Genomic DNA, 12,937 nt, shown 5'->3' with positions numbered 1-12,937 from the left:
AATGCCCTTTGTATGCAAAACAGAACTTTATTTGGGTGTTGTCAAATCTTTTTCTTGGAAGGGGCTAAACAATTCTACACCGACTTGAAAAGTCTTGTATCCTTTAAAGGAGAATGAAAGGCCTATTTAATTGGGGGTGCCAAAAGTTATGCACACCCAAGTGCTTATATATACTTACCTGACATGCCAGGCTAACTGCACCTATCCAGAGGTTTTTCCAGCAAGCACCACGGAGCGATCAGCTTCCTTCTTCTATCTTCAGATTTTCCGGTGCAGACGTGTGTGCAACGAAATAGCCAACTTCTTTGTTAAAGTCCGGATTTTTCCCGCTACTGTTCATGCGCAGCCGCAGGAAGAAAGAAGATGCTGGAAGAGGATCGCTCAGTGGTGCTCGCTCGATTAACCCCGGGTCGGTGCAGTTTTCTGCTGATAGGATCCTGGGGTGTCAGGTAAGTAAATACATTCACTTGGGGGTGCCTAACGTTTGGCACCCCCAAGTAAACTCCTTTTCTTCTCCTTTAAAGGACAAAGAAAGGCTTATTCACTGGGGGGGGATAAAATGTTATGCACCCCCTCAACAAATTCAATCACTAAGTTTCTTCTCAGACGAGTTCTCCTTTTCAGTAAGAACTGCGCTGGCCCAGGGAACACATTTACAGAGCACCACTTCACAATCTTACTTATTCCCAGGCACCCCAGCTTGGGCATGAACAGTAAGTAAAATCACATTTCCAGATTGTTCTCCATTGTGCATGCACAAGGAGCTCCTAGAAATAGAAATTAAAATGATGGAGTGGCACTGTTAGCTTTGAAAGTTGTGAACCACCAGTGGAAAAACAACTGTGACTGTTATTTTTGTACAAAACAAGCACATGCCTGTGTGGTATAGGTGCCCTCTGGGAGGCCATTAGGGTGTCAATGAAAATAGTAAGAAACAGAATAAAAAATAGCCATGTTGTTATGTGTATGAATTGTCGAATAAAGAATATTGCATTGCAAGATGCACATCTGTTTATTTGTTTGTGAGGGTTTTTTAATGTATCTTGCCTGGGACTGGGGTGGAGGTAAATATTTGTGTCTGGCGCAGTGGGACACCTTTGATGCCAGAGGAACAAATCTCTGCATCAAATACAAATCAGCTAGCTAAACCTCCTCACTGTTGTTAGTTAGGTTCAGTCCATTTGAATGGGTACTAGCATTCATCACAGAGAACTATTGCTCCAGAAGACCCCGAGCTAAGCTCTTCTTCAGTGGTTTTCCCTCCTAGATTCTAGTTGTGGAAATGTCCACCTTCTTTAGATACAATGTTATATAGTCAAAGGATCTTTTTTTAAATCTACTCGTTTCTAAATCTATTGCAATTTATATGTTTGTTAAACCATTGATTACCCATCTCTGCCTTAAAGTGACCCTGATTTCAAGGTGAACCACCCTTAACACCTAGAGGGCACCATAAAGTGGTTCAAATATTAAGGTTAAATGGGATATATTAAGTAAATGACATCTCAGCCATAGTGTAGCTGTAGTGTTATGTGTGTGTGAAACACACCCTGGGTATGTGCCCATGGGTGCCTATATATATTAAATTGTTCTGGAATTAAAGGGGTCCCTGTATAGTCACCAGGGGTGGCTAAGGTTTTGCCTGCATCAATGTTTTTACTGTGCCTCATGGCAAAAACCCTTTTGGAGCAGAATATTATTTTTACACTAAGGCCTCTGTCTGGTTGCAATTGTTTAACAACTGGGTAATCCAGAGTCTTCTATACAATGTCCTATTCTAATGCCTCCCACTGATTTCATTACATGTAACAAAGGAAGCTGGAACCAAGCAGGATAACTGGTTGTGTGGAAAAAGCATTGGTGCAGTTATTTTGCTTGATTTCAGCTACCTTTGTTATACAGGTATATGATTTAACCATGCCAATATTATTCTCCATTATATACTACTGGCGCATTCACTATAAATAGAATTGTAAATACCATTACTTACATTATACACAACCATGGTGCATTCATAGTGCCCCCAATTAGCAGTTTTATGGAAATGTCATATTTTGAATATGATATTGCAATTGAGATTTTACTCTGTTTATACATATTGGCATGTAGCACTGGCTACCAGTTACTAGAATCTTTCTACCCTGCTGTTCTGTACCAGGCTTCAATATGGGCCTATGGTGTTATACTGTAAATGGCACAGAACTGTGGTACTTGTTGACTGCAGGCAGGTGCACATGCCACTTTGGCAGTTGGTTACTGAGGTCAGCTGATCACATCGCTGTGGCAGTTATTCAGTTGGGTTTTGTTCTCAGACCAGAGCAGAGCGACTTTTACGTCGGGTAGTTTTCAGAGTGAAAATGACGAATATTTCATCCATGGATTACAACATTCTTTTAGATTTCGTTCCTCCAGCCAGGAGTATGAAGAAGACCCCATTCCAGCCCCTTAGCTGTGACATTATGTCTGAAGAAAGGGTGAAGAAAGTGGCAAATGGGAAGATCAACAGCAAAATCGAGATGAAGAGAAAGAGAGATGTTGAGGAGCAAGGACATCAGCGGAAAAAGGTCCACTTTCAGAACATCATGACAAGAGAAGAAGAAGAGAAGAAGAAAGAAGAGAAGAAGAAAAAGAAGAAAGAAGAGAGGAAGGAAAAGAAGAAAGAGAAGAAGAAAAAGATGAGAGAAGAGAAGAAGAAAAAGAAGAAAGAAGAGAAGAAAGAGAAGAAGAGAAAGAAGAAAGCAGAAAAGAAGAAAAAGAAGAAAGAAGAGAAGAAAAAAGAAGAGACAAGGAAGAGACCCCTAAGCATGGATGGCTACACTAAATCAGAAGGTAAGATAAAGTAAAGCACAGAAAAATACTGCAATAATTAATTGAATTATTTGCATTTATTGTGCAGTATATGAATTTCTTCTGAATACAGCTAATTTGGCATAATAGTGCAGGGGGGTTGTAGAGACGCGATAGCTATAAATGTTTACAGGTAGTGGGGAAACCATAAACTGTCTTTGAGAAAAAAAAAGTGGATTCCATAGGTAAATGTAAATAGACCTGTAACAAACATTGTTATTGTCCCATTTATTTGAGCAATCACATTGCTGCTCTGAAATACCTCCCCAATGGTACAGTCTGCAGACATTTGATTGCTTACCACTAGATATTTTCCACCTGTGAGTAAGGATAAGGAAAAGAGACACACCTAATATTTGTCATGTAGCCAATTTGTGCAAAATGTCTGCAGGTGCCAGTATCTAACAGAAATAACGGACAAGTGTCTCAGTAGCAGTTTATTTAGAGAGGAAAGGAGGGATGATGATGTCATTGGTAGCCATGTTTCTACTCCAATCAGGAGTTCCCAGGCACTTATTCTAAAGGGAAAAATGACAGCCGAGATTTTATTTTTCTATGGTCTCAGAATGTATATACTCTGCACATAATGTGAACATAACATGGGATAAGGATAAGGAAAAGAGACACAGCTAATATTTATCATGTAGGCAATTTGTGAAAAATGGCTGCAGGTGCCAGTGTGTAACGGAAATAACGGACAAGTGTATCTGTGTCTCAGTGGCAGCTTATATATAGAGGAGGGGAGGGATGTTGATGTCATTGGCAGCCATGTTTGTACTCCAGTCAGGAGCTCCCAGGCACTTATTCTGAAGAGAAAATGACACCGGAGATTTGATTTGCCTGTAGTCAGGCAATGTATAAAATATATAGACTCTGCATATACTGTGCACAACTGCACATAACACATATTTGTATCTGTGTCTCAGTAGCAGCTTATATAGAGAGGAGGGGAGGGATGTTGATGTCATTGGCAGCCATGTTTGTACTCCAGTCAGGAACTCCCAGTCACTTATTCTGAAGAGAAAATGACAGCAGAGCTTTGATTTGCCTGTAGTCAGACAATGTATAAAATATATAGACTCTGCACATACTATACACATAACACATATTTGTATCTGTTTCTTAGTAGCAGCTTATATAGAGAGGAGGGTAGGGATATTGGTGTCATTGGCAGCCATGTTTGTAATCCAGTCAGGAGCTCCCATGCACTTATTCTGAAGAGAAAATGACAGCAGAGATTTGATTTGCCTGTAGTCAGGCAATGTATAGAATATATAGACTCTGCATATACTGTGCACATAATGCATTTTTGTATCTGTGTCTCAGTAGCAGCTTATATAGAGAGGAGGGGAGGGATGATGATGTCATTGGTAGCCATGTTTGTACTCCGATCAGGAGTTCCCAGGCACTTATTCTAAAGGGAAAAATGACAGCCGAGATTTGATTTTTCTTTGGTCACAGAATGTATTTACACTGCACATAATGTGAACATAACATGGGGTAAGGATAAGGAAAAGAGACACAGCTAATATTTATCATGTAGGCAATTTGTGCAAAATGGTTGCAGGTGCCAGTGTGTAACGGAAATAATGGACAAGTGTATCTGTGTCTCAGTAGCAGCTTATATAGAGAGGAGGGGAGGGATGTTGATGTCATTGGCAGCCATGTTTGTACTCCAGTCAGGAGCTCCCAGGCACTTATTCTGAAGAGAAAATGACACCGGAGATTTGATTTGCCTGTAGTCAGGCAATGTATAAAATATATAGACTCTGCATATACTGTGCACATAACACATATTTGTATCTGTGTCTCAGTAGCAGCTTATATAGAGAGTAGGGGAGGGATGTTGATGTCATTGGCAGCCATATTTGTACTCCAGTCAGAAGCTCCCATGCACTTATTCTGAAGAATAAATGGCAGCCCACATTTGATTTTTCTTTGGTCACAGAATGTATATACTCTGCACATACTGTGCACATAACATGAGGTCATTTCTACTGTAATTCAGGGAGAGCTCAAAACACCCATCTACATGGCACATGGGACAGACAAAACACCCCTGCAGGACAGTCCTGATTGTCACTAGAGAAGTTCAGGCTTTGCCGTTTAAAAGTACCTCTTGGCTCCCACCTACTGCCTGCCACTCCTTTGTAACTTTCTAAACACTACCGGACAAGGTTTTCTGTAGCACACATGATGGCAATGGGGACAAAATATGTTACAGTTTTTTTAATGGTTCTAAATTTAATCTGTTATCTGTTTACAAAACCATTTGCCTGACTATATGACCAATGAGATTGTACCATTCTAAAATACTGGAGACTTATGCCACATGTTTTGTAGTGCAGAGTGCTTTTTTCGATAGAAAAACTATAATTTCAGATATATTCCCAGGCAACGCTGGGTATATCCTCAGTCCTTATTTTCAGGTAACTATAATAACACAAGCTGACAACTGATGTATATTTGCAATTTCTTTTTTTCCAGAAGGAGGAAACATCCAAAAAAGACCTTGCCTTGAAGAGAAAAGGCCCCTTCCACTGAGGGTCACTAGCTACAGTATCCATGCTGTGCTGGGTCAGGGCAGTTTTGGCAAGGTAAGTGATTGCATTCCCAACAAGGTTATCTGTTTTTATCTGGAATTGAACTTAGAGGTAAACGTGGGAAGCAATGCATGATCTTGTATTGATTTGTACAGGCTAAATGTAAAGGCTATAGGCTCACATTTAAACCCAAGTGCATAGTCATGTACTATTTTGTGTGCCCTTTAACACTATTAGTAATAATACCTGTGCCTATACAAACTCTTTAACATTGGCACACCAGTGCATTGGTTCAAGCTGCTACTCTCAGGCCTCCATTGCAAAACTGAACATTGTACTTGCACTTGAGTCTTTATAACAGGACACTGTAAAAGATTTTCTCTTCCTTTTGCCTCACTAATTTTCAATTTATTAATGATCTTTCAAGCCCATCAGTCCTGACAGAATTATTTCGTGATAGAAAAGACACCTTAATCCAATTATTTCCAAATTGTGTGGGCTAAAGGCAGGAAGGGGATAATTTTAAAGGGGGTTGGTCACTTTGTGTTTACTTTTAGTATAATGTAGAGAGTGATATTCTGATATTTTGCAATAGGTTTTATTTTTTTATTACTTGTGTTTTTGAGTTATTTAGCTTTGTATTCAGCATTTCTCCAGTTTGCAATTTTAACAATATGGTTGCTAGGTTCCAAATTACCCTAGCAACCATGCACTGAAATGAATAAGTGATTGAAATATGAATAGGAGAGGCCTCATCAGAAAGACAACTAATTAAAAGTAGCTATACCAATACATTTGTAGCCTTACAGAGCATTCGTTTTTTAGATGGGGTCAGCTTGAAAGAGTCAGAAGAAAAAGGCAAATAATTAAAAAACTATAAAAAATAAATAATGAAGTTGCTTAGAATTGGCCATTCTATAACATATTTAAAGGTGAACCACCCCTTTAACGTTGCATGCTTATTTATTACTTAGATACGTATTGTGCAATATCCTATAAATATTCACAATACACATTCAATCCAATATTGCACTCTCTCACCCAACAGTTTCTTTAAATTGGCCCTAATAATATGGCCAATCCTAACAGACTTTATTTGGTATAATAGTAGTCAGGGGTGTGCCAAGTCAACCAGATGCCCTATGCAACCTTGGCCAGTCACCATGGGGTTGTGGTGACAAGAGGAGAGAGTGCCAGTGGAAGCAGGAGAGCCTGGACTAGTGGTAGGCAGAAGAGTCTTTTAAAGGTACCTGCCCAACGCCCCCCCACACACCCTTCTGTTGCCTACCACTAGTTCCAGGCCTGATAGTAGTAGTTATATTTGCCATTAAGTTACAATGTATTGGTTTTGCAGCCTACAATATAACAGATTGGAATTTATGTTGCCACAGAAGCAAACATACTAATCGTCCCAGAATCATTTAGTTGCTGTGTCCCTAGAAGGTTCCCTCTAATCATTTATCTTTTATTTTTCCTTTGCCAGGTAATGTTGGCAACTTGTTCCAACAAGAGCCAACCTGTAGCCATAAAGGCAATAGACAAAGCTGAGAATAGAAGCTCTATTGCCAAGGAGGTGCGACTGCTGAGGATGGCTTCTAGATGCCCATTCCTCTGTCACTCACATGCAGCTTTCCAAACAAAGGTAAAGAATTGCGCCAAGAAAATTCTGCAGAAAAAAAAAATAACCCCATGGTTTGTCCAACTGATCTGTGTTTCACTTTCTTCCTCTTTGTCTCCGTAACCAGCTGACTGCATACATTGTGATGGAGTATGCCAGTGGAAACAACTTGAAGAAATTCATTAAGCGCACAGGGAAACTGACGACAGACGCTATAACGTAAGTGACTCACTGTATGTACAGGAATGTGGGGACAATGGTACCTGAGAGAGATTCCATAATTATCTATAGTTTCATACAGAAAGATTAAAATGGGTCAGGATTCTTTTTGCTTATAGATATGTGCCAACATAGCAAAATAGTTTTTCTTTCTCCTGTGGTTCCATCTTATAAGTTGATCTAAGACTATGTTTCAAGATTATAGTCATTAATTGCACTTTGCAATGTATAGGGCATTGAAATTAACCCTTATAAATTGTATTAGGACCCTAACTAGCAAATCACATTTTTGGGTTTTTATGCTTGGAAGGAGCATGTGAGGCTTTGGTGGGTAAACCACAAGCAACCAAACCTGAACCTTTATATTTTATCATGAGTCTGACCAATAAAAGCTCACATGGGGCTATTCTTGGTCAGTGCTGCTACTGAGACCCACTGGTCAGTAACTAGAGTACTGGATGTCATAGTATGGTGTAAGCATACTTATGGTGGTGAAGAAAGAATGTTACAAAAAGTATATAAGGAAATTTATTTATTCAGTGTGAGAATGCCAACTGGCTGACTTTTATTTATTTATTTTTTTTTAATTTGCAAAGATTCTACGCAGCAGAGATCATATGCGGCCTGCAGTTCCTCCACGCCAACGGGATTCTCCATCGGTAAGTAAAATTTATCCAATACTCTGTAACATTTATTTCTTCTTCTACAGGTTCAAATTTGAGGACCTTATAGACTGGCAGCAAAGACACAATTAGGGAAAAATAGTCAGTGTTGTATTCATTTTAGAATGAAAGGGCCAAGAAGTTTAAACCGAGATATAATTAATCATGTGTGATACTACTATTATTATATATATTAGCATAGTCACAACACTGTAGAATAGAAATACAAATATTGACCAATAATGGAGGTAATGAGGATTCTGCTGTTAGAGCTTACAATCTGTATCTGGGCATATATTAACCTATCCACTGGGCATTAGCAATATTTCCTGTTAACATTCACTATATATATCCATATCCATCTCTTCTATCCACTCCTCTCTACCATTAAAGGGAATTTGTACCCTGCTTCCTCTGCTCTATACTTTTTGGATTCACCTTTAGCATCATGGAAACATTGTTATAATGAGGGTCACGCATTTTTTCTACCACCCATGTTCTACCAAACCCTATTAACATTTCCTAAAACTTAATGTCTTCCTTGCAGGGACATCAAACTGGGTAACATCCTGTTGACCGGCGAGGGACACATAAAGATCGCCGACTTTGGTTTGGCTGTAGAGGGAATGTTTGGCCAGAGGAAAGTTGGAGGCATGATTGGAACAGTAAAATACATGGCCCCAGAGGTGAGCTGATCTGAATAAAATTATAGGGAATTAGAGAATATGTTGGCGCTATATAAATACATGTTATGAATAATAATAATAATAATAATAATAATAATCTCTTTGCTATCTCACATTGATTTCATCATCGCTGCAGCTGCTTGGTATTTAGAGTTTGTAGCATTTTCTTTAGTTTTACAGTAGAAATGGTCATGTGATGAGTGACAGAATCATTGTAATAAAGGTTTAGTTAAATACCCATTAAGGTTTTAGCAGTAATAATCCAGAACATTCTTAAAAGTGTGGTGAAAAATAGTGTGCTCTGTCTTCCCAAGGTTTTACGACTTAGGGGCTATGATGCCGGAGCAGACTGGTGGTCTTTGGGAATTGTCATCTGTAAAATGGCCACCGGCATGACACCATTCTTTGAAGACGGCAACAGTGAAAAGTTCATTTCATCAGTTATCCGTGATGAGCCCCTGTTCCCAAAATGTCTTAGTGCTGAAATAAAAGATCTTCTGCACAAGGTGGGTACAAAAACAAGAGTATGTTTCTAGTGCTGCTATAATAAATCTATTTCCAGGTACATAATGGCGCTCCTATTGTTCTAGTAGCATCTCTAATACTGACATTCATGGCTGTGGTATACCCTGCAGTCTGACTGGCTCATTATGATGAGGGGAAAGTACTGGCAGGGCCATATTTATATTTAAGCATCTGTGGGCCTGTGCCTAAAGCATAAGCTTTAAGGGGGGACCCTTGGATGCATATATGGTTTTTCCCTGCTGCCACCAGGCTTGCTTACTAAGTTTGGTGGCAAAGGAGGGGGGAACCTAGAAGGCTACAGAGCCCATGCATGGTGGAGAGTAACATAACTTGCATGCATATGACAACACTTCCTTCCACGTACAGTATGTTGCACTTCCTGCGCATGTGCATTTGGGCCAGTGGGTGCAATGAGGTCCTGTGCATTGGACAAAAATATCTCACTGAGTAATAGCAAGTACAGAGCTTCACTTCAATAACACAGAAATGAATTAATATATTAATATTGCTTTTCTTTAGCTCCTAGAGAAGGACCCAGAGCAGCGTCTTGGCTTCATTAAGAACATCCGAGCACACCCAGTTTTTCATTCCATCAACTGGGAGCAGCTGGAACGCCAGGAAATACCACCACCTCTCTGTCCTGCAGAAGTAAGTACCTGACTGCAATATGCAAAGACAATGCTTGTACTGTGTAAATGTAATCTTGGGTAAAGTATCAGTATATTTTGCTGTAGATCTTTTTTCAGAAAATAATGAAATATTTTTGGAGTTAAAAATAAGAATATAATTCCCCTAAGTAATTTGCTCCATATATAAATATTTGTGAAAATTGGGCCCAATAAATTGAAGATTGCTAGCAAGAGATAAACACCAACAACTCCCTGATTTGTATTAAATATATATAAATATATATATGTGGCAAGGCAGCAATCTCTTTGCCCAGTTACAGACTGTCTTCCTCCCGGCATATAAAGTAAAGAATAAACTGGGCTAGAAGGAGTCTTGTGCCAAAATATTACTCGTTCCTCAAAACTTTTCGAAACAAAAAATATATAATAATGGATTTATACTGTATCTAATTAAATCCATTTGGTAATAATATCTATATATGATATTTGAGTGTTTAATACTCAGCAATATGAAATAATGTGAATTGAATCTAATGTGATACAATCCTTAAACAAATCTTTAATATAAAAATTTTAATCAATAATAACGGATAAATGTATATTTTCTTTACTACAGTTAACACAAGACAAGAATTATTTCAAGCCGCCGAGGATGCTCATGAAAGAGGGGGACAGCGATTCTTCATTTGTGAAAAGCATGGATTTATCATATCTGAATGACAGTTGGAAGAGCTGAGCCACTTCATGAAAGTCAGGTTTCTTTAGCTATATTTACCAACCATTTTAACATCATTTAACCTTTCATTTTATTTATTCTCCATTGAAGAACAGTGAAGATCAAAACATCTCTGAGCATCTGAAAAATCCAGCACTGAGGACCACCTGTCACGGCTTCGTATGGGTACATTTCCACGGCCATTTTTAGCTCTTAGAGACAGCCACCATCATTGGCTCTACCTCTGGCCCTTGCCACTCGCCCATCTTCTTTTGGCCCTTATCAATGGCCTCCATTTCATGTCATTAACATCAGTCGCTATGATTTCCCCAATCTCTGGTTTTCTCCATCGGCACCCATCTTTGGCCCTGTCTATTAGACCTAGATCTGGTCGTTATCACCATGCCTCCATCTTTGGCCCTTATCCATCTCTGACTGTTACCAACAGTCCCATTTTCTGGCCCTATTTTTGAGCCCAGAGTTCGATTGAGTTTGGTTACGTTTCTTAAATTCCTAAACTCTAACTCCCCCTCCCCCTGCTCTTTGTGCACTGCCTCTGTTTGCTCCTCCCTGCTGCCAATCTCCACTTGCTGGCAATTCTGAGTGCTCTCTGCAGATAATCAGTTCCTCCACTAGCGTCCATCTTTAGCACTCATGATTTGCCCTATCTCTGGCCTTCACCAACAGCCTCTATTTCTGGCCCTCACCACTTGGCCATCCAATTTGGCCTTTATCACTGTACCCTGCATCTGTGGCTCATAATTAGCCTCCATTTTTGTCCTAAAATATTGGCCCTTATCTGTTGCCCTATTGGTTCCCATCTCTGGTTTCTCCATCAGCCACCATCTTTGTTCTTCACCCTCTAGATCAGCCCCTATCTTTAGCCCCAGAGTTGGGCCAAGTATTTGCCACTGAAGGCACACAGAAGGATGGCAGTTGCTAACGTCATGTAACCTTAACCCCCTTCCCCTCTCAGTGTGCACCGCTGTTGCTCACTTTCCCCTGCTACAACTCTCACCACTTGTTGGCAGTTCTCTCTACAAGTAATCTGCTCCCTGTTCAGTCTCACATCCAACTGTTGCACCTGAGGCACTTTCTTCTGCCTACCCCTAGATCCAGTGTGGCCCTCACTTTCAGCCACACATCTCATACATCCCACTGTCACAATTAAAGGAGAACCAAACCATTGCTAATAAAACCCCTACCCCCTAACCTACATAGACCCCCCCTCCCTGCTCCCCCCCAGCCTATGTAGTACTTTGGTAAATGCCCCTAACTCTTTACTTACCCCTCTGGGCATCAGAATTCACAGGTGCCATCTTCTTCTCTTTGGTAATCTTTGGGTCTTATTCCGGCGCTACGACAATTTCCGTGTCAGCGCATGTGCAGTTGTCGCAAAACAGAAGATTGCTCCAACTGCGCATGTGTTGTTATGCCGCTCTACTCCCAGAGATTACCGAAGCGAAGAAGAGGGCGCCCGTGAACTCTGATGTCCTGAATCTGCACCGAGAGGTAAGTAAAATGTTAGGGGCATTTACCAAAGGTGCCACCTAGGCTGTGGAGGAGCAAGGAGGGGGTCTATGTGGGATAAGGCGGTAGGGGTTTTAATTAGCATGGATTTGGTTCTCCTTTAACATCAGTATTCCAGGACACAACATTGACCAACCCCTGCTTTCTTTTAGTCCACAACAGGTTCTACATCTCTCCTTTCCTTGGATCCAACTCAATTTCCTTCAGGTACATCTGATATGTTTGGCCAAGGGATATAACTAAAGGGCTCTCACTTAAGAACATGAATACAATCAGATTCTAATTGTAAAGGATAGTTGCAGGCGATATCAACAGACACTGTCACATAAAACAGATGACAAGGGGATATGGTGCCAGACTGAAAATAGGTTTTCTACATTTTTTTATCTATGGGAAATACCAGTCGCCATATTGGAGCCAGGAAGGATTTTTCCCCATCTGAGCCATATTGGAGGTAGATGGCTTTTGCCTTCCACTGTTTATACTTGTACGAGGGAAGGGTTGAACTTTTTCAACCTTAACATCTGTGGTGATAAATCAAAATGGGAGGAAAGATTTATAAACTGAATAAGATGGCAGGACAAAGGAGGCATTAAAGCACAAGTCCCATCAGTACAATTACAACAGAGGTACTAAAATGATAAAATGTAAGGGCAGCATAGGATAAACAGCATTAAAATAGACAGACAGACAGACATAAGGATGGACAGAGAGACAGACTGACAGACTGATGGACAGACACATAGACAGATAAATAGATAGGATAGAGAGTATTAAACCTGGGACTATCCTGTGAGGATTAGTCCCTGAGTGGGGAAGGATTTTTTTTCCCAATCTGATCCATGTTGGACACAGATGGGTTTTTTTTTTGCCTTCCTCTAATATTTAATTGTTTGGGGATTCGTTTGTGTAGGTCAGTGTAGAACTGACAGAGTTAAATAGAATTTGATCTAATAATTAGGA

The 12,937-nt window shown here is 40.0% G+C and overlaps 1 protein-coding gene across 1 annotated transcript; it reads left to right on the top strand.

Moving 5' to 3' along the window:
• The first annotated feature begins 2,357 nt into the window (after positions 1 to 2,357).
• On the top strand, positions 2,358 to 10,465 carry LOC108707680 (protein kinase C delta type). The gene is made up of 8 exons (XM_018245678.2): positions 2,358 to 2,564; positions 6,874 to 7,032; positions 7,136 to 7,227; positions 7,824 to 7,886; positions 8,437 to 8,575; positions 8,890 to 9,081; positions 9,620 to 9,748; positions 10,346 to 10,465. The coding sequence occupies exons 1-8, from the start codon at positions 2,358 to 2,360 to the stop codon at positions 10,463 to 10,465; spliced, it is 1,101 nt and encodes a 366-aa protein (XP_018101167.2).
• Positions 10,466 to 12,937: the final 2,472 nt, after the last annotated feature.

Source organism: Xenopus laevis, chromosome 2L (genome assembly GCF_017654675.1).
Source record: "Xenopus laevis strain J_2021 chromosome 2L, Xenopus_laevis_v10.1, whole genome shotgun sequence".
NCBI classification, from domain to species: Eukaryota; Metazoa; Chordata; class Amphibia; order Anura; family Pipidae; genus Xenopus; species Xenopus laevis.
The sequence above is the reverse complement of the archived record's forward strand: the minus strand, read 5'-3'. Positions and strand labels throughout refer to the sequence as shown.